The sequence below is a fragment of the Ischnura elegans genome, chromosome 4, assembly GCF_921293095.1.
Source record: "Ischnura elegans chromosome 4, ioIscEleg1.1, whole genome shotgun sequence".
Lineage (NCBI taxonomy): Eukaryota > Metazoa > Arthropoda > Insecta > Odonata > Coenagrionidae > Ischnura > Ischnura elegans.
Genome location: NC_060249.1, coordinates 92,129,753 through 92,152,490, shown reverse-complemented (window position 1 = coordinate 92,152,490; position 22,738 = coordinate 92,129,753). Strand labels below are relative to the sequence as shown.

General features: G+C 37.0%; 1 protein-coding gene across 1 annotated transcript in view; it reads right to left on the bottom strand.

Annotated features, from left to right (window-relative positions):
• LOC124157772 (Down syndrome cell adhesion molecule-like protein Dscam2) overlaps positions 1 to 19,013 on the bottom strand; it is a 54,536-nt gene extending 35,523 nt beyond the window's left edge. Inside the window, exons 1-19 of the mRNA XM_046532778.1 lie at positions 18,619 to 19,013; positions 13,660 to 13,729; positions 11,192 to 11,283; positions 10,861 to 11,013; positions 10,648 to 10,768; positions 10,207 to 10,481; positions 9,432 to 9,575; positions 9,180 to 9,308; positions 8,536 to 8,680; positions 8,187 to 8,449; positions 7,557 to 7,718; positions 7,093 to 7,407; positions 6,651 to 6,770; positions 4,578 to 4,751; positions 4,287 to 4,434; positions 3,402 to 3,550; positions 2,710 to 2,841; positions 2,202 to 2,369; positions 965 to 1,300 (exon numbers count right to left, since the gene is read on the bottom strand). Coding sequence (XP_046388734.1) covers positions 965 to 1,300; positions 2,202 to 2,369; positions 2,710 to 2,841; positions 3,402 to 3,550; positions 4,287 to 4,434; positions 4,578 to 4,751; positions 6,651 to 6,770; positions 7,093 to 7,407; positions 7,557 to 7,718; positions 8,187 to 8,449; positions 8,536 to 8,680; positions 9,180 to 9,308; positions 9,432 to 9,575; positions 10,207 to 10,481; positions 10,648 to 10,768; positions 10,861 to 11,013; positions 11,192 to 11,283; positions 13,660 to 13,729; positions 18,619 to 19,006 — 3,484 coding nt within the window. The 5' untranslated portion in view covers positions 19,007 to 19,013. The remainder of the gene's footprint in view (positions 1 to 964; positions 1,301 to 2,201; positions 2,370 to 2,709; positions 2,842 to 3,401; positions 3,551 to 4,286; positions 4,435 to 4,577; positions 4,752 to 6,650; positions 6,771 to 7,092; positions 7,408 to 7,556; positions 7,719 to 8,186; positions 8,450 to 8,535; positions 8,681 to 9,179; positions 9,309 to 9,431; positions 9,576 to 10,206; positions 10,482 to 10,647; positions 10,769 to 10,860; positions 11,014 to 11,191; positions 11,284 to 13,659; positions 13,730 to 18,618) is intronic.
• Positions 19,014 to 22,738: the final 3,725 nt, after the last annotated feature.

Below are 22,738 nucleotides of genomic sequence, written 5' to 3'. Positions count from 1 at the left end.
ACTGAGATTTTACACAGTTGGAGGGACTGAAATATAAGTACATAATATATTTGCTGGCCTCTGTGTCTGCAGGGTGAAGTCCTCGCCTGCCAAACCAAAGGTCGCGGGTTCGAGTCCAGCCAGGGTAAGTTACCCTTATCCAGGGCATGGATGTTTGTGTACATTTGTTCATTACATGTTATCAAAAACCCCAATGTAAAGACAAAATATATAGTGCTGTTTACGGAGGTGAGGAAATTTAAAAAAAATAACATCCAGAGATAAAGAGGGGATAACAGATTGTGAGGTTTATTGACTTTACTCAGGCATCACAACGCAAAATCAAGATATGTAAGTAAAATAAAAGTTTTCCTGGGGTACCAGTGGGTATTTCTTCAATTATGAATACAGTAGACACCCACTTTACAATTGGCTCAACATATGATAGAAATGACTTACAACCTCAGCTGATTTTGCACCTGCTTTTTAGCATTTCAAATTGTGTTCACCCTATATTTGTAAATATGTAATAATTATAATCCACAATTTCCCATATGGATTGGCCCTGTGGAATACATTGAATTGATTGGCATTTATGCTCCTGTTTCATAAATAATAACAAATCAACATACAATTGAATTCACTTTGGAAGTGATTCTCTGGAACTGATTAATACTGTAAAGTGGGGTTAATACAAAGAATTTATTTTAACACTAAAGAAAAAGAAAAAAAATATAATCACATACTACATATAGACAGTTAAACCTAGATTTTACGCTGTTGGAGTGGCTAAAATTTGGACGCCGTGTAAAATATTAGTATGTATGTATGTATATACAATCTAGAGTTAGAGAAGGGATAACCTAATGCAAGGTGCATTTGGTTATCCCATCTCTATCCTCTATCCCTTTGGTTATCCAATTTTTATAAAGTATCTCTTTTTTATAGTAATAATCTATCCCTTTTTAAAAGTACTTCTGCTTACCTGAGGACCCAGAAGCTTCCACAGTCTTGAAGATATATTCATCAGCATGAGGCATTGATGAAGGTGGCGAAGAAGAGAAATAAGGGGATGCAGGAGGAGATGGGGAGTGGGAGGATGTGGAAGAAACAGACGAGGATGAAGAGGAAGAGGATGAAGAAGATGATGAGGAGGATCCCGAGCCTGAAGATGAGGAGTGGGGAGGCTCCAGCCTGTATCCCACGTAATAACCCAAAAGATCACCATTCCAATGCTCCCTGGGAGGGGGTTCCCATGTGACCAAAAGCTCCGTTGAACTTTTTGCTTCAACCCGGATACCCACGGGGGCACCAGTAGGTACTGAAAATAATTTTTTTTAAACTTTAAAAAATTGAAAATGATGCAGCAATATGTATGAATCATAAATTACATCACTCTATTGAGATCCACGAAACATATTTGATATTGCCATTCACAGATCCAGGATCCAGTTAACCCTTTCGTGCCGGACCTTGGTTGAGGGAAATTCTTCCTCAATACGAGTCTCTTGAAAGTTTTCTTTACTCCCCTGTACGAAGCTTTTTCGCGTCGACTGAAGGCAGTGGTTCCCTCCCTAACCATTTTTGGACGCAACTCAGTGGGGTGCTGATCCCTTTCCTCGGCCTCCGTCCCAGACCCTAGAGGGATTAAAAGCCCCTTCCTAGGACGAGTCTGCGGTCAACTGGCTAAAATATTAGTGCAAAATATATGCAAATATTTGTTGTTCGCATTGATTTTTTACATTCAAAATGAATTTTGAGTTTCTTTTCTGAGTGTGTAGAAATTTTAAGCAAAGTTCTAACGTTGATATAGACGGATTTAGTATATTTACTAGTTTGTCTATAACTCTGTTCATATTAACATTAGAATTTTGTTTGAAATTTCCATGTCGTCAGCAAAAAAAGATGAATTCATTTATAGCAATAGATATGAAAAGTAAGTAACAAATATAGTTTTGGAAAACACGCTGCAAATAACAGTAGTTGACCGCATGGAGAGGATAAGAAAGGGTCGACCTGAGCGGCCGAAGATGGGACTGGGCTCGCGCTAAGGCGGATCACGAGGGGCGACCGCGTCCTTGGGTCTATTGTGTCAGCCACGGTCACTTTTTTCGACCTGTGCCGCACAGGCGTGGCATTCGTTGTTTATGGAAAAAAATCCTCGCCGCACAGGTGTGGCATTCGGCGCGAAAGGGTTAATGAAAACCTTGATTATGCCTCACCTTCTTCCTGAGTAGTAACTTGAATTACTTCACTGGGTTCACTTAGGCCGAGTCTATTTTCAGCTAAAATTCGGAAATGATAAGAGCTGGCGGGAGATAAACCACCAACCACTGCCGTAGTCTGGCCACCACCAACAGAAACTTTGTGTGGTTGTGACACCCACACATCTGTAGAAGAAGACCAAAAAAAAAATCATAGAATTCTTTCAGAAATTTCAAAATAATTCTAGAAATCTAAATCTAATATATTGAAATAAAAATACTCTTGACACAATGATTTAAGACTTTTGCATTTGGCATTCAAGTGTTTGTAAAATTTAACAAAATAATGAGGATTAATGTATCTAATTCTCCATAGGAAACTATAAAAATTTATGTATGCTTTACAAAAACCACGCATTAGTTTCGTTAATAGATGAGAAAAATAATTTTGGCTTCAATATACATATATGAACAATTTATCCATCAAGAAACTGATCAGTTGTTTGTTTTATTTTTGATTACTCACCAGAAACTAGTTTGTACTGTACAATATAGCTGGTGATGGGGCTGTTACCCGCATAAGGCTGAGTCCAAGACAGCTGTAAAGATCTGCTTTGCTGATCACTAACTCTAACATTTTTAGGAGTCTCTGGAACCTCTGGTAGAAGAGATTGAAATAAAATACAGTTACCAATCAATTATGAATAAGGTTTATCACGGTACAGAAAAATTTAAGCATGAAAGATGCATAAGAATTCCTATTTTTTAATTACAAGGGCAGTACAAAATTCCTTGATCTAATGGTGAAGATAATATATTTAACTTAACCATAATATCAATCATCATACTCTTAATTCTTCCATTGCTCCCACAAAAAGCTAACTTCCACCACTATCACCATTTTAACTTTCTTCAACAATTCAATCGTTACCAGTTCTGTCCCATCCACCAAATTTTTTTGAAAAATGAGTACTATAATTAGGCCCATGCTAAACGTAATACAACACATTGATGGATAATACGATACTTGTTTATCCCTAATTGCACTAAGAAATCCTTGGAATGACTCAAAAGTATGCATTTTTGATTCACCCTGATCATGTATGGTGCCAGAGACATCCATCTTGTGAGAAGTATTTTCATTTACAATTCCTCGAGAAAAATATAATTATCTTACAATGATCTTAAATTAACCATTAAATTTAAAATATACATTACCTTGAACAATAAGCTGAATGGTCATTAGGTCATGACCATAGGAATTACTTGCATGGCAAGTAAGTATCCCAGTGTCATGACGATATGTGTGAGAAATTCCTAATTCAGAGACCATACCATCATCAAGCAGCTGTTCCCTGATTGTGTACCTGCCAAAACAAGATATTTTGTTACTAACTAAACAAGACCTCAAGAAACAAGAACACGCACCTTTTTTCAACACTATTTTTCTAAAAAAGAGCGTACAAATTTTAGTATAATGCAGTTATATGGTTGCTATTTTACAAATTCAAAATGGACAAATCGATTAACATGTTTCATATCTCCTCTGACTTATTCATGAACCATGTCATGTTATGCAGTAATTACTCCCATAGAATTTTTGCTTTCTCCATTCTTTATACCCCAGAAACAGTCTTGGCTGATTACATTACCCCACAACTATGACCTTCAGATCTCCTCTTCCATTGTGCAACGTCAGCTTTAAACCAGATTTAAAATTTTGGACTCATTTCAGAAAAAAAGTAGTGCAAAATTTTATTCTGTAAACCATACGCAAGAATGTAAGCATAGTTGATTCAGGCAGTTTCATCAAAAATAAGCCATAGATGATGAGTAGGAAATTACCGTTTCCTTTCAGGAAGATCACTTTGCTAACTCCTGTACCAATACCATTCTTTGCTTCACACAAATAATAACCCTCGCTGTCTTTACTAATATGCTGGAACTCCATTTCAGAAAAAAAGTATTACAAAATTTTGGGAGGAATTCAAAACCCTAATCTAACAACGAGAGCATAAAAAAACAAATGAGTTTGAGTAGGAGGGGAACAATTGGGCAGGCTCAAGCAAAGGAAACTAATGGCAAAAGAATGGTTCCAAGTACCTCTTATCCATGTCTTCAGCAATTCGTTGCCCTCCAATTTTCCATGTGATATCAATGGGTGTATCACCCATGGCAGTGCATTGCAAATGAGCCTGCTCACCCTTCTGCACTTGCATTTGTTTCGACTTTTGAGGGAAATACGCCGGTGCTAAAGAATGAAGAACATCATAAAATTAGGAGCATCTCCACCAAATTTGAATTTTATTCTGTAAACCATACGCAAGAATGTAAGCATAGTTGATTCAGGCAGTTTCATCAAAAATAAGCCATATATGATGAGTAGGCAATTACCGTTTACTTTCAGGAAGATCACTTTGCTAACTCCTGTACCAATACCATTCTTTGCTTCACACAAATAATAACCCTCGCTGTCTTTACTAATATGCTGGAACTCCAGGGAACCATTTCGATAAAATTTAACATTGGGTTCAAAAAGAAAATCCTTATACTCTCCAGGTTGATTTCCTGTAAAAATCATTTGCATTAGTACAAATAACCACAATGGCAAGTTTCTGTCAATGCAAGTGTTCCTTTTATATACACAGAAAATTACTGTATAAATTGTGTAAGAGACCCAGAAATTGCAGCCAAAAATGGGGGTGTCTCTATCACACGAATTTCTTATCTTCCCCCCCACCACTTCCCCTGTCACAAGTCCAAGGGTGACCTTGGTTTTCAGCATGAGTCAGTCATCTAAAACCCTAGGTCAAAAACAAATGCCAGGCAAGGGAGCTCCTTCCTTAGTGACATATTTTTACAATAATCCTGTATGACTTTCTTACTCGCAAGCATCATGCCGTCGCGTCAGTACCTAAGAGGTGGACATGGAAAAGATCAGATGGGGTTTTCCACCCCAGAGGGCACACTAAATTTACTGCTACAAGTGGGCATCTGGCAGCATTTATACTGCAAATAGTAATCGCATATCAAACTTAGAGGATTATTGCAATTGAGAATTATATTGGTGTTAAAACCTGTGGTTTAAAAAATTCAAACGAGTGTGTAAATTGTTGGACTAACAAGTAAGTGGTGGATACAAGAAATCAAAAATGCCTGTAAGTGAAGAGCACTGAAGGAGAGGTAGAGGGGAAGGAGCATGCTCCCTCTGTCTTTCAAGCAACGAGGCAACGAGCGAAGGAGTAAGGAGTGATCACGTCCGTTCTTGCATGTGACGTTGTTGCCTTCAAATCAAAGTGGCTAAGGTGCAGCAATGCCATAAATGCAGTTTGCATTGCCTGAAGTTTCCAGTCCGTCTCGTCTTGTTTGCATGTGCTCATGCTATGCTTCTTTCTTCTGACATTGTGCTGTTTGGACTATATTGAATATTAGTAGCCTTCTTGTAATTATAAAGCTTTGCATCAATCAATTAGAGCTTAAAAAACTTAAATGCTGTCAGATATGCGTTGCATTAAGTCTTATTCTTAATTTGAACCTCATGTGCATCATACAATTGCTGAAAGCTATCAAGATATCTTTGGGGTCAGTAAGTGACTCACCTAGCTTTTGGCCTCCAGAAACTGGGAGAATTGAAGCAAGTAGACCAAAAAAAGGTCAGTTGTAGAAACGGGGTAGGGATGAAACACGTTTCCATTGTTCCCATGTAACTTGATATTTTCCTTCGAAGATAATGATAATAGTCTCCGTGGTCTCGGAAAGGAAAAAAAAAAACCTTAGAGGCATGGGCTGTTAGAGGGCTGAGGGTGGTTTTGTGTAATTTACGTTGTGGTGATTATCTTACGGCACTGAGATTCCCCCAATCATTGTTCAATCTCTTGGGAAGATTCATGCTATGTGCCAGTCATGTTTTGCCTTAAAATTTTACACGGCTGAAATTCTATTGCAATACTCCTACGAGACTTTTAAACAAAATTGTTCTTGAGCAGGACAAGTTAGGCACTGCAACGGCATATGCGAAGAGAGAATCGGAACTCTTTCTACTTCCTCTTGTGGGATGTTGCATTCACAAAAGCATTGATTTAAAATTTTGAACTCAGATTAAATTTCTTCAATGAATTTTGATCCGAAGTAAAAGTGGAAGGGCAATATCTGTGGATATTTGGATCTGAGGTATCCAATCCAACCATCCCTAGTAAGCATCATAAGGTTAAGACTACAAGTGAATACCTACTTATCTCCAAGTGCCATTCATATTGTGCATATTTAACTGAAAAATGCTCCGTAAATTTTTAGTATTGAAAGTGGAAATTTTGATAACTGTCAAAAGTCCAGGCATACCTCTGCAACATCTTGCGATAGGATTAAAAAAATGCCAAAAACTTTTTTACTTCGGCTCCGATGCTTGAAATAGGGGTGCGTCTCTTACACGCATTTATACTGTACTTCACATTTTAACTTATTTCATACCAATAGCTTTTCTCCAATTTACAGTAGGTATAGGATAGCCATTTGCCTGGCAATCTAAAATAACATTCTGTCCAGAGGCAACATTTGTATCTGCAGGTTCTACTGTCCACCTTGGAGGCACTGAAATTAGTTAACGGAGAGAAATGTGATAATGTTAATTATAGAACTTCTTCACAATCCTTTACATATATTCTTCATGCATGAAAATAACATGCATCATATTCAATTAAACAAGCTGTCTAGGTTGAAAAATTTAAGATACATAAATGTTTTAGACTGTTTGTTAACCTTTTTTGTGCTGTCAGATGATCGAAAATGCTTGCAGAATTACTTAACAATTAAAATTTATGTATTGCATTGAGTAAATTCATAGGAGACAATTGTTACGAGACATGCACATAATGGTTATAGTGACAATTTAAGGTATAAATGCCAAACATACCATTTACAGTCAATGGCACGGTGAACGATTCTGTACCAGCCACATTTTGAGCAATACAGGTGTAGTTTCCAGCATGTTCAGCAGCTAGTTTTTCGATGACTAGGGATGAAGAGTATTCATCTAAGCGACGAGTGCTGGCTGAGGACACTGAGGATAATGATCCACTAGAGCCAGCAGATGGAATTGCATGACCATCTCTTTCCCAGCGGAAAGTTACTGGAAGATCTCCTTCTAATATTACACATGATATGGTCGCACGGTTTCCCTCCTTGAATAAATTTGTCATTGATTGAACTGGGAGGATTTTAGGAGGAACTGAAAGAGAAGTTTTATGCATATTGAGATTCAATGATAGAAAATCTGAAGAGTGGAAGAACAAGATTGCTTTGTAAAAATTTTCAACAAAAATTTAATGTAATACTAATCATCATGAAGCACATGGTCAGCTAACAATAATTTCTCACCAAGGACTTGGATTTCTACATCTCTTCTTGCTGTATGACGCTGGCGATTTTGGGCTTGACAGGTGTAGGTCCCAGCATCAGCTTGCCTTGTGGCTTGCTCAATGACTAAAGTGCCATTTGGATACACTCTTTGGCGCCTATTTATTGGCAGTATGGCACCATCTGAAATTCAGTCAGCATTATTACATAATTGTAAAGAAAATGAATGGAAAAAATTGTAGGTCATATTTTTAGTGGTGAAGACAAAATGCGAAGTCAATTAGGCCAAGTGTATCAAATTCATTATCAGATGAAATCATTTAATTCCAGAAAATCAAAGTGACCTTTAAAGCTTTCAACATTGAACATTAACAAGTATCAGATCTAAAAACACATTATAACTCCTTGAAAGAATAATCATTCCTTTAAAATTATATTGCCATCCACTAATGTTATATACCAAACTGTTTTAGATGCCTCTACATATTATCTGAAAGGATCTACTAAAAAACCTAAAAGATCATTCGCTAATGATACAGCCAGCAAAATAAATGGCAAATATTTTAACTCTACTGGAATTTTCCAAGAGTATTAATACATCAGTCAAAGTGTTATAATAAACTAAAGAACGGTCTTCATTATGACAATTACCCCTCTCCCAGGTTATAGATTCAATTGGGTAGCCAGCCACAGGGCACTTGATGATAAGATCAGCTCCGGAGATGGCAGAGATTCTAGGCATAGGTCTAATAAAGGGCAATCCGTAAACATTCACTCTGGCAGAATGAGAGACACGAGACACTGCATTTCTAGCAACACATGAGTACTCCCCACCATCTTCCTCCCGAATACTTGAAATGTTGACATGACTGATGACATCATCATGAATTGTGACGTATTGCCCAACAAGAAATCTGCAAAAATCCATTAGAAATTAATGTTGCCATCTCATAGGAAAACATATCAGAAAAGAACTTATACAAACAACACTGAAAAATACCTGCTATTTTCTGGCAGTGGAAAACCATCGAGTGTCCAGACAAATTGTGGAGGGGGATTGCCATTTGCAACGCACTTTAAAGAAACTGGAGGGCCTGGTTGAAGGGTTTGCTCAGTAAAATAATACACAATCTCTGGACGTGCATCTATTTAAAAAATGGATATAGATACACAATAAATGAGGTTAGTCAAACATTTATATTAAAATGGAATCAGAAAAGTATTTAAATCAACTATAATATCCCACTTTTCTGGTCATACCATCTTACAGTTACCATCTAAACTTAAATACATCCTTTATACATCATTTTAATCAGATTCAAATTCATTAAAAATGTATTTAATTTAATAAATATAACCATTAGTTAATACAAATTAGAAACCAGTCAGAATGGCACAATTTACATTTTCTATTGAAACTTTTTGAGTACTATTCCTGCCATAAGAAACTTTTGTTACCATAATCTTGCTAAGAATCTTAAAACCATGTAAAACAATGATAAATGGCTCCGAAAAATTAAATGATGGCCTCTAAAGAAGTTAGAAGATAACATTGTAAGATATGAAATTAACATAATGTAAAATTCACCAACTGCTACCAACATTGAAAAATAAATATAGATCAGATTAAGTTCACGATCTCACCTCCCAACTGCAGCTCAGAAGAGGCTTGAGCCATATCCCAGTCATTTGAAACGAAGCATTGATACATTCCATGGTCATTCTTGTCCACGTCTCGGATCCTAAGTGTTTCGGGGCCAGAACTCGCATTCCCTCCCCCTCCATCCTCACCACTCCCCCCTCCTCCTCCTCCCCCTCTTCCCCCCTCTTCTGACATGCTCGTGCCCATGGAAGATGGAGGGGTATGGACCCCAGGGGTTATGGTTATGCGCCCACTGGCCGAGCCCGGACCGATTGTCTGTCCATCTTTGAGCCAGTGAACACGTGAGATAGGATGGCCCCCTGTAGAACACCGGAACACTGCCTCCTTGCCCACATCCACCATCTGTGTCTGTGGCTGAATGTGAGCAGACAGTGGAGCTGAGGGAGGAAAAATGCACAACATGTAAGCATTATTCTTAGGGCTGTATTCCAAAACTTTACTCAAGTCTTGATCCCGATTCAAAATCCACTTGGTTGCCGCGTTGGTATGCCGAGACCTCAGTCCCAACTCAAATTGAGTTGCCAAGTTCCAAGATGTCTGCTGTCATTACCTCAGGTTTTAAAATGTAATATATTGAAAAAAATACTTCCATTCGTTATATTGTACTCCAGAAATGGTATTTTTTGATGAGCAATACAATAATGAGCAAGAATATGATTTGCAGACAGGTTGGTTGCATCTCCTAAGAACTAAGAAGTCATCACGATTTCGAGAGAGTGAATGGTACATTTCAGATTACTGTTTTTGCAGAAAGAAATAATTAATGACAATAATTACTAAGCAATTACACATTCATATGATAAAATATTTAATTACTTGTATGCAATTGGATCTTGCCCATCAACGTGAGCACAATGAATAAATAAGAGATAAGATACCTTGAAATTTAATGTACAAATGACGACATTAAACATTTTTATGAAAGACTTGTGCAAAATTTGAATCCTGTTTGGTAATGAAAGGATTGGGTAGTTATGTAAAAAAATGGCACAACTCAATCAGCCTTACCTGTGACAGTCAGGGTAACTGACACGGTTTCTTCGCCAGCTGAATTATTTACCCAGCATATATACTTTCCACCGTCCTCCAAACGTGCTTTTGATATTTTGAGCAATCCACCAGAAATTATTGAAACACGCTGCTCCCCACGACCCCCATGACCCACAATCATCACTTGTCCCCCACCAAGAAACCCTCCTCCACTCCCAGGATGTGATTTATCACCTCCAATCATTCCATTCACACCAACAGCCCAAACTTGTTCACGCTCTTCCCTGTACCACCTTAGAAAAAATTGAGTGAAAGTGATTATTTGTCATGATATCAACCGTTAGTAATCAATAAATTGCAAAAATCAACACAAATAATGTATGTATAATAAAATTAATGATTTAAATAGCACCATTCAAAAATTTCCTCTGTCATCATATTATTAACAAAAGAGCATACCTATACGTGGGCACTGGATATCCTTGAGCAACGCATGGCAATATTATATCATCTCCTGCCTTCACCATTCTTGTCATATGCTTTTCTACAGTGATGCGAGGATGAACACTACCTTTAGGCTCTAAAAAACCAAATAGAATAGGTGTAAATAAAACCGCCACCATGTACCAATAAGTGTTCATCAGAAGGGAGCAAAAATATACGGTTACTCACCAGTAATGATAATTCTCCCAGGATATATACTAGAATGAACTTCTCCAGTTAGTCGATGGACAGTTCGGCATGCATAACTTCGATAGCCATCGCTTGGACCAGCATCATGAACATATAAATCCCCACTATTGCCAACAACCGTGTACTTTCCTCCTAAAAAAACAAAGAATTATTAATGCTTACATATTGTTAGCAAAATATATATTGCTGTTAATACATCTAACTCGAGAACGACCGTTTTTGAGAAAAAGCTTTAAAATGACAAAGCAAATACATAGTCAATTCAGAAATTAATAGGACAGCAAAATAATTTCAAAGGTAAGTTAAATACCTGTATCTGTGTTGGGGTAAATATTGACAGTTCCATCCTGGATCCATGAAGTTACCATTACATATTCGGCCACATAACTGGGAACCTGACACCTAAAAATATGATAGTGAATTACTTATCATGTTCTACCAATGTTTCCTTGAATATTTACAGCATCATTTATTCTAAAAGATCTTTTGGCAAACAATTGGATCGTGACCACTTTGAAACAAGCATGTCCATGCATCATAAACTAATGTAAGTCTACACTATTAAACCATCAAAAGAAATAAACGATTTAATATTCTACCATTATCTGCATGATGTATTCTTTAAATTTCGCAGCCCTTTTAAATCGCCAATGCGATGCGCATTCATCTCAACGCTATTCAAATGTTTTGTTACTTGCCGGCTTTGTTGGTTTGAAAGTCTCCTCTGCCGTTCTCAGGTGATTTCGGAGGTATTTGAGAAGTAATTTTCACCCGTTAAGCAATTTCATGTTTCAAATGAATTTAAAGTCGTGACAATTAACATTAAATTCTTTCTTTACAGGAATTTATTCTCAGGCTGAGTGATTTTACTCGCAGGCTTGCTAATGAGGTTTCGACCGCCAAACTTTTCTACCTTTTCATGGAGGCACAGCTCCGCTCTCACTGGTATACGAGTACTCAAAGTGGAGCGGTTAGTATTTTTCCCTCTTTTATTCCAATAACTTTCTTTCGTCCATTAATTTCATGAATGTGATATCTTATCTTCCGAACTGCTCTCATTGATTGGAAGTACTCGACCCACTTATTATTTCATAGCACATTCGTATTTAAAGAAAAAAACTTGTTTCGATAAATTTGTGATTGGGCGAAAAAATTCATCATTTTCACATGGCGGTAGGACATCCCAAACTTCTCATTCACTTGCCTGGTATGACCTTCTGCTTTATGGTGTGCAATGCAATTGGAAAGACTCTGCGGTGTAAAATAATCTCGTTTCCTTTTCTACGTATAAGTATAAGATGTATATACGTAGTTACTTGTTTTAAATCTTGATGTTGATTTGGTTCATTAAAGGGAAAAAAATCAACACAAATTGTATTCAGAAAGGCGATCATGGTGCGATCGCTCTACAAAAGTAATATTGGTTCGCTTGCGAGCCAACAGATGGCGTCAGCGCATCTTTTTTGGCTGTGGCCGGTCGTTATTAGGCGCTCTCCCGGAAGATTTGAATTTATTGCACCCGAATGTAAGTCGAAATTCTCATTGAACTACAATCGTATTAGCTACCCTAACAGCATAAAACGATAAATGGGTGAGTTCAACATTGAATGGTTATGGAGGAAAGAGAAGTTCATTGAAATGTCTGCAAATAGTTGTTACGCTACACGCTCAAATAATTCTTTCGATATGAATCGTTCTACAAAAGTAATATTAGTTGGCCTGCTTGCTAACAGATGACAAAAAATGAAAGTTACAGTAATAAAGTTATTGAAGCGATAGCATATATCTCCTTTGAGTGGAAGTCTATTACATTACCATTGAATAAATATAGCTATTTTTAAAGTGAGGAGTATACATCAACATTATTCGATGCATGGCGCCTGGCGTTCGGGACACGGGTGGTTACGTCCTAATCTCTTTTGCGCACCTTTTTATTAAACTGCAGATCATGAAAGTAGAGCCTTTATTCTTCATTAATTTGATTTTTAAATCGTATCTGTTATTACTGCTCCTTTTCGTTTTTCTTGCTCTGAATTTAGATTAACAAATATTCAAGCTAGCAGCGGTTGTTTTGGTAAATTTTCATGACATTTGATACATTTGATGAATGTATACACATTATAATAACAAGATAGGCCTCTATACCTGAGTAGCATTCAACTGGTTTCATCATACGGTTTAATATTTTCCGATTTGGGGAAACTGTAGGAATTTTCATTTCTTAATCATATGATGTAATTTAAATATTGCGGCATGTAGTCTTATTATCTTGGAATGGCAGTAAATAAATACTGACCAGAAGAAAGCTATTCAATATTGTGGAACAGTACAAATATCAGCGTAAATTAGAAAAAAAAACTTTCACGAAGTGTCAGGTATTGTGGATAAATATTCGTATATTTTTTAATAGGTCATCCCGCTCCCGTTTCTTGAAATATTGGAAAATTATGTTCATATTTAAGTTTTTATTTGTTCATTTGATGAGAATAGTTATTATTTTGCTTTCGAATATCTAGGTAGAAAAAGTTGGGAACTCTTCTAATGAAGAGCAGGAATATAGTATTTATTTTGAATCGCGCATTTACGTTGGATATGGTATATATCGATTAGCCATTTATGATGAACCTAAGGTAACTAATGTATCAACATGATGTTATCGATGCATAAATAACGCTGTAATCATTAATATTCATTGAAAATCGAAATAATTTAAACACAACATCGTTTCTGCAAAATTATAGAAATAAAAGGAAATCAAAATTCATAGCTGCTAGTTACCTTAATATTACGGTGTTTCCACTAATGACGTATTCATCGTAGACTTGAACATCGTACTTCTGCTTTACAACTGCAATTAAAACAGAAAATTATATCATTGGTCTTTTTTAAAATTGAAAATTTCCATGCATAAAACAAGAATTAATAATGATAGAGAAGATGATACAGATAATGAAAGCTGTGTTTTTCAAATCAAAGTTTTTTTTTATCATAGAAATGAAATCTTAGGGAATGATTTATTTTGAAATTTGGCTTTGGAAGGAATTTATATTGGACGAAAACGTGAATGATTTGATCCATGCATCACGAAATATTTTCCCTTCGAAAGACATTATTTAGTCGAGACGGCGATTACCGAGGCCACATTCGATGAAATAAAATTCAAATGAATATTATCCATTAATTGCTAAATATTTTATATCTGAGTGCAGATTTGATAATTTCTGAAATTCATCTTGTATTCTTAAACTCAGCGTTTATCCATGTAGTATAACATGATAGTGACTCAACCATGTGCATCCTATACACTTTATTTAGCTAAGATCTCTGGGATTCCTGTAGTGTAGAGATATCTTCGAAAGTCAAATAAAAGATAAATCTCCACTTCATTTGGCATGAATGCATGCAGGTGAAAATTCACTACGACGCGTGGTGGGCGCTTCACTTGTTAAGATAAGAAAAAGGGCTCACAGCGCCTGCAGGTAGACGAACTCCCATCTTATGAGTAGTACCGGTTGCATATCAACAAGGATTGGTTGCATACACTGAGGTAATTCACTCCGTGTCGGCGGCTTTGGATCTTGCATGAAAATGTTCTTTAGTGACCAAAAGGAAGTTTTCATCTTCAAAAGTAATCAATCATGTAATGTAAAATGTGATAGAATGTTTTTCATTCATTTACTATAATTCAAATGACCACACATATATTATATTTCGGAATGTATGAGGTTGTCATTTTTATTTGCGAATGATGGGTATCTTTCAGCCAAAAGTTGTAATGTTTTAGGGAATTTTCGTTCAGTGGACGAAAAATTTCTCCCTATAACTGTCTCTGTTAGGTTTGAAAATAAATAACTATTTTCATTTTTGAATTTTGGTAAGCATGAGTTCATTTAATCTATGGAAATAATCCATGTCTATTTCTTCGAGTCCATATTACCGCTATTTACTTTTATGTACATCGTAGTTTTACTTTAATTGTTATATTATTTAATCCGAAGGATACCTATATCAATTTCCATTTTGAAATGTATTGTCATGGAGTTGTAGGCCTTACTTAAAAATTTTTCGTATAGCAACAGCATCTCATTTTGCTTGTGCCGTAAAAAAATAATATTTGGATGCCCTTGAATTCGTTTCCTGAGCCAAATGTTTTATGAAATTACTGATAGTTTCTTAATTCATCTGAAAATTCTCATAGTTAATTAAAAAATGATCAAATTTCAAAATTCAAAGAAGTTTAATGGAACCTTAAAAGTTTATTATGTTATCCTTGAACTTTAGTTCATGAAGAGTTTCACAATTCCACATTCTCCTTTCCTTACGCTGGAACTCTCAATTTTAATTTGGACCTTTCTTGTTCTTCTGAGAAATTCTGTGGATATCAACCCTGCCTCCAAATTCCTTCGTGTCACAAATTAAAACACTGTGGTATTATCCCTCAAGTTGTCGTGTCCCTATTTCTTTAGCCATGATGAAAAGTGTAGGCTCTGAATTCTCTCAGTACCACCAATAGGAATCCTAAGAATTTGAAAGCAAAACTTATCAGGCTTGTATATGTTTAATTTTTTCATTTCATATCATGGCTACAGGATTTGAGGTAGTTATTGTGTTGAGGTGTGGCCCGGAATAGTTGCGTGCTAGCATTTATTTAAAAAGATTCCAATATGAAATCTTAGCCTTTTTTGTTGCTAAATCATTTAAAATTTGAACTTGAAAGGATTTATTTAATATTTGTAGAAATAAAAGCAATTATCGTGCAGAGTGAATGCATTCACAAAAGGAATAAACTTGGAAAATGTATAGACTTTAGAGCTGAAATAATATCGAATAAATGACTAGTTAATTATTCTTTAAACTATGAAATAGTGTGGAAAAATAAAAATCTAAAACTTGTGGTAATAATCCAGATATTAAACACTAGAAAGGGATACCTATGCCTCTGAGATGAACGAAAGTTTTAAATGTCCATCGTAAAAACGACGACAGTGTCAATTCAAATTGTCATGAGAAAACAATCGTTCTAGCCCGATGATTCAGCTACGTAATTTGTATTTGCTGAGCATGGCAGTAGTATACATTATTATTTAGAGATCCGAGCGGAAAGAATTTACTGTTTACAATTTTTGATTTGGGCGTGGATACAGCGGATGATTAGGTGAAAAGTAGCTTGGTTAACTGAGGGGGAGACATGTTTTATGGTTAGCAGTGGCGTGAATAGATTCTCATTTCGTTTGGAGAGATTTGCTAATTATAATATTGTGACTGAAAGCGGAAATAATTACTTGTGATTTGGAAAATCCCCATATGGACTGAGGAAAGCCTATTCTTTTGTTCAGACCCTTATTAATTCTCCAATTTATACAAATAATTAAGTTAAAAAATCAATATTACGTTGCATAATTTAGCAATAAATGAATGTGAAAAAGTAAGCCAGCATGCATAGATTTGGACTCGAGTTTGTTGATTCATTTTATCGGAGATAGCTTGGATGACCACTCATTCCGTATAATGGATGATAGAAATACGCGTGCCAAATAATGTCCGGATAATTGCCCATAGGTCGAGCTGAAACGGGCACCCTTGGATGCGTTAGCCGAAGCAATCGACCAGAATTGCTTGGCAAGCGTTGGGGTTGGATACGCCCCAGGGCCAAGAAAAAGGACAGGAAGCCACAGAAAGGGGATATTAACAGTCTACAAAGGGAAAGCATTGAAAAAATATTGTCCCAATTTTATTCCCGTTGTCGTTTGATTAATCATTTCAGCCAGAATGTCCATTAAATGGACATCGCCTTTGATTGTCAAAACATTTCTTCATGAAAAATGGCCAAAATTTTTGGAATAAGTGCATGAAAACATAATGTTGGTAAAATAGAAAATAAATCATGTTCAGAGAATTTCAAAATGGATATCCCACTGAGTAGATTGAGTGTGGCCAGCTTGGTGATATAAACTGTTATTTCTTCGTTTCTTACTTTATGCCTATAGCATTGCAATAATACCGAAAATATTGATTTGCTATGTGTTTCTTGTCCCGAGAGCCAAACTTTCAAGATTCTACGAGCCTTCACGTGTTCATTCAGAGGGTCAATTAGGTGTCCAAACTTTGAGATAAATTTCATTCCACGCTCCCATGCCTTCTGTGCCCTGAGATTTAATGCTCATAGACCAAGAGATAGACTAGGGGGAAGACTTTTCTGAGAGATAAACTGGGAAAAGCTGTGACAAGTTGGGAGTTACTGGGACGAGGAGGAGTGGAAGTCCAAAGTTAAGTCGGAAGGAACGAGATAGAGGGGGAGAGAGACGGAGAAGAGAGAAAGATCTCATATGAAGAAAAATGGAGTGGCAAGATCAATGATGACCAAACCGATTCAAGAGACACAATATACGGCTAGAGAAACGAAAATGGACGAGGGATAGTATGTCAAACTGGAATTAATGTATTAAAGTAGGGGGATTGGGAAAGGCATTGACGTTCATGAAGGTATTTCTGGTTGTGGTAGTTTTTACTGGAAGTAATCTTGTAGACAGTATCTCCGGCCACGGTTGTGTGATACGTCCGTTGGACCAATAAGAAGTCTTTCTTATCTTCTGAGAGGGTAAATATATTGATTAGCACGACCTTCATTTTAATTTGCATTATTTTGCCGGTGGTCACATTCTGTCACAACTTAAGATTACTTTAGTTTTTTTATAACAAGTTTTCCTGTCGTAAATGCAACGAACGTCTATTGGATAGGATTTTAAATAGGATCTATTGCTTTTATTTTCGATTGTACTAAATCTTCGGCTCTGACTTATGGATTCTATATGTCAGCTGAACGAAATTTCTTGTGCGACCCAAGAAGCATGCCATCAAAGAGTAGGTACTGTAAATTGTCTTAAAATTCATGATCGTGTCTCCTGAATATGTACACTTATCATGGTACGAATTAGGTGTTTTTGCTCAAAAAATTAGATAATCCTACCTGTTGCATTTTGCCCTATTAGTGGTGTATGATAACCTCGTGTAAAAATTCCTTAAAAACAGTCGCTGGGAGGAGTGTCTGTCAAATCAACACAATGTTATGACATTGAATTCTGTTGCTAAAATAATTCTGAGAGCCTTTTATCAAAGCATTGCAAGATTTCGATATTTTGGAACCGATTTGCTATTAAAAGTACTTCGTAGCATAGGAAACAGTGGGTCTGCATTCAAGTGCGACCGGGTGTGGAGATAAATGTACCACAAGACGCCGAAAGGTTAGTTTGAGAACTGAGCACCTAATGTATTGAAATTGCAACAATTATCAAACTGCTTACTTAATAGATAAACATGTATTCTTAACTTGGGAATGAGATTTTATTTTAACATCTGGTGGACCAAAAGTAAATGGTTAGTATGATTTAATAACATTAGTAGGGGAAAATAATAGGAAAGTAATCCAGATATTAAGTGAGGGAACTGCGCCTCGTTCTCTGTTTCCTCATTTGCGTATGACATTTCTTTATATTAGAGATTTTTTCAGTTTATGCCTTGGAAATGAGTCTCTCTTTCCGTAAATGTCTCGGTCTCTGAGTATCAAATATCAAGAGTTGTGGAAGCTTAGGATGAAACTTTGTCTGACCATCAATTTTCGGCACCAGTATGTACCGGGGCCTCACCCTCGGTTTTCTGGCACCATCCTTTATTCAATCCGTTGAACAATTGAATTTTGTGAAGGAGGGCTGGGATACGATTTTCGCATTAAACACTCACCGGCCCTGACATGGACATCCCTGGAGAGGACGGTCCCCTGTGCGCTGTGCGCCCTGCAGCGGTAGAGGGCGGCATGAACGTCGTGGCGGTATCTCTCGGCCGGAAAAGGCGGGAAGACGAGCGAGCCGTTGGGGTGCGGGATGCGGAGGCGCGGCACGGGCGTGGCCACGGTGCCGTCGGCCAGGAGCCACTCGAGGGTGGGTGCGGGGCGGCCCGAGGCCCAGCAGTCCACGCGACCTCCGCTCCCGTTGGAGAACTCGACGCGGTGAGGCGGCTCCGCGATGAACGATGGGCCGTGGTTAACGTCGGCCAGGAGCAGTGGCGAGGCCACGGCACCGCTCCCCTCCGAGGTTCCACCGGGGTGCGACTGGTCCAAGGTCGCAGGCATCGCTATAGGGAAGACAGGAGTGATAGTTTAGTATAGATACCGGTTATTTGGACCTCTTATTATTAAGGGTAGTCACTTATTTGGGCCGAATCTCCTAGAACCGATCCCAAATGAAGAATTTCCTTGAGCTTACTCAGTTTAATTAACTTCAGTTCCGGGACATATTATCTACCGCTATTTTTGGTCTGAATTCCATGTTTTCTGGTTAATTAGATATAAACAATCAACACGAGCGATTTCAGTGATGCCGTCATCGGTCAGGAAGCACTGAAGTATTTCCAATAACGACATTTCACCTAGCCAAGCGGGGATAAATTTTAACGCCTATGTAGTGTATACAATACGACAGGAACAAAGACAAGACAAAATCCGTTTCAGTCGACCACAATTGGTCGTATTTGCTCTACCTTTACGTGAAGATATGCTATGTTTTAACCACTAGAAACCGGTGTTATGCAGTCTCCTTGTCCACTGAATTAATCCTGAATATGCATCCTCTACCATCACCTTTTTTCCGCTGCTTAATTTATAAAATCAACTCCTTGTTCGTGGAATGTCAGAAAACTAATAATAATGTTGTTCAAAATTATACTTTAATTGTACATAGCTTAAAAATAATACAGATAATTTTTTACTTGAAATACATTAAAAAAAACTAAGTTTTAGTCATTCATTCTAAAAAAAAACATGGCCCTTATATTTCTTTTGGGGGGCATTAATGATAGAAAAAGATACCCCTCCTAGTGAGGGGTTCTTATTTATAGACAATATGATATTCTACAGAGTACCAGGTGGAGTGGTATAATGAGGATTCGGTACGTTAAGAGGAAATATCGGTGTGAGATATGTGTAAATATGACATAGTAAGACGGTGCATGGGGGAGTGTTCCCTACAACTTTCCATTAATGTCCATTATAACTTTTGCTCTTCGTGTTCGATGTCCTCATCCACTCCGTACGTCCTCTATTCTCTCTGTTTCCTCCTTAGAACCTTAGCTATGGACTCTCTTCTTTCTTTCGCCTTTTTCAGTTCCTTGTTATATTGTTTTCCTTCGAGAGGGAGAGAGAGAGTAGCTTCGCACATTGTTCCGAGTCGGTATTAAGTGGAATTAGGGAATTGCGTTGGAAATCAAGGGCTTCTCAGGCCCAAACTTTCTAGATGAAAGTCATCATTGTTCAGAGCGCGATAGTGATCTTTGGAAACAGTACCAAAAAAGACTGAAAAGACGTGGAATTTCCTCGAATTGTAAGCGTAATAAAACGGTTGCGTTTGTAGAGAAGAAAAGTTGTCTGTCAGTCTTTTTTTCTGAAGATGTTGAAGTCCATTAAGAACGTGAAAAACGGCCTCTTATCTAGAAAACAGCTTCACGGAATGTAAGTTTCAGTCAAAATGATTTCCAAATCTCGTCGAACGCGGTAAAATGCCTTTGCGGATGTACTTTTACGTGATTTCCGCAGAAGGAATTTGCAAGTCAGGGTATAATCAGTGGAAAAAAACAGCGTACCTTAGGCTTCAATAAAATGTGGATTCGCGCAACCTGGCAGTATGATTGCGCTGTATGGCACCCATGATCGAAGATGCTAGACAGTATTTACCTAAAAGTCTGGGTTTCGTTAGCGAAGACTGCTGCGTATTCCATCGATGGCGAAATGCGCTTAATAGCGTGAAGTTAAGCATGATTTGTTCAGATAAACGTTGAAACGTGGAATATGATTTTAAGTATTCAATACACGTCGTTACAGGCGGTAATTTCGTCCGAATAATGTTCCTCGTGAAATTTAGTTGCATAATTAAAAATTAGTCTAGGTGAAAGTGCTCTAGCATAGAAATTCAAGAAATTTTAAAATTGGTGGTCAATAGATCTCTCTGTAGACTACCCTTTATTTTATATCCACACTCTCTGCTATCGTTTTTCTTTTAATTTAAGAATATTTAAGGAAAATATGAATTTATTATTGCAAAAAATTGTTTTTAGTTTTTTTAAGTCTCTTAATTTAGCATTATTTAGAATTTTTGTATGTTTCCAAATTTGCTATATGAAAAAAATTGACAATAAGGAAATAATGGAGGCTATTTCGGATTCACAAATGAAAAATGTACAGGATGCAAAGGTAAGAAATACAACCATGTCTAGATTTTAAAACTTTTTTTAGGTTATATTCTCACACTTCCTCGGAGATAGATGAGAAAGCCAATTTTCAATTGTCCCTGGAGCCCGGAAGGGTAGTCGGAGGAAAAGACTTGGGATTCAAATTTGTGAGTGATGTTATGTCCTTTAATTTTTGTTTAAAAATCAAAGTTTCATCAAGAGAGGAAAAAATTTAAACTAGTCCTAATCTTTAGGGGAAAAACCGCATTTTGACTAGGCTAAATAGAGACTGGAAGTTCAAAGTAATTACGCCGCACGCTTACGCCAAATTCTTGAATACAGATTTTTAGAAAGATTAGAGGGAAGGTACTCTTGATAAGTAGAATGATGTCAGTAAATGTAAGATTGGACTTGCTAGATAATTAGATAATATAATCTAAAGATTTGTATGTTCCATGAGCCTCCAAAACCTTTAGTTTTGGGGCTGACATTCAGTGTACTATCAATTGATTTTTGCGAGTCTTTTAAACCAAACAAAGTTCTATATTTTTGAGTGTGCCAGAAAAGGATTTTTATGCCTAATTTTAAGAGCGAGTTTGAAAAATAATATCCTTAATTGTTTTATTTTTGTTGAATTGCATTAAGTCATTAATGGTGAAATGGAATAGTTGTTGACTAACAGACGGGTGAAGGATTGATATCCTACTGCGTAAATATATTAGCTATAGCACTCTTAAATGCGATTCAAAAGTATTAGATTCTTGTGCAATGAAATCTACAAATTTTAAATTGGCTTGGCCAGAGTCTTGGGCGTAGCGATTTGATACAATTTTTTCAGCTTCCGCATTGATTTAATTTGTCATTTCTTGACTATGCTGATGTTATTCACTCGATAGATCTGTTTTAATAAAACTTAATGAAAAAAATATCCCTGGGTGAAACGACCTGCATGTCCTGAGTATTTTTCATCGACATTTTCGAAGGAAAATTCATGTTATACAAAAGCAATTCTCCAATGACCTCCCTGATCTCACTCCTGTGTTTCGTGTACTTGGGCAAGTCATTTGATATCCCCTTTAACGTGGGTACCGGTCAAATACGCGATAAAACAAATGATTTCTCAGAATTTATCGTAATTGATTCCAGCCAACAACAACACATAGTGATCACATGAATGAATAAGCATCGAAATTGAACTCGAAGCCGGTATTTCTAATGGTGTCAAGCGTCGATGTAAAATTGATGTGATCGGCACGGTGGCACGCGTGTCGCCATGATGCAGTCGGAGTAATCGTTATCAACGGAGGCTGGATCGTGACGTACTGAGCTTAAACATTTAGGAGAGCATGCAGGATTACTGGCCGAGGCGGAGGAGCGTGCTGGACATTGTAGGACTTTAAATTCAGACCCATTTCCTAATTACTGCGCTGTTCATCTGACTAATTGCTCTTAAGAGCCACTCTTTAAAATTGAACGTAGCTCTTGGTAAAGAAAAACATGTGCGTTTCCGCCATTGATGAAACAAATTTGAGTCATCTAGTCATGAAAAATGACATATTGTTTTGATTCAATTTTCATAATGTCGCAATGCTGACTTTAACCGTAATTTAGATGGATTGTCTTCATATCAGAGTAATAAGAG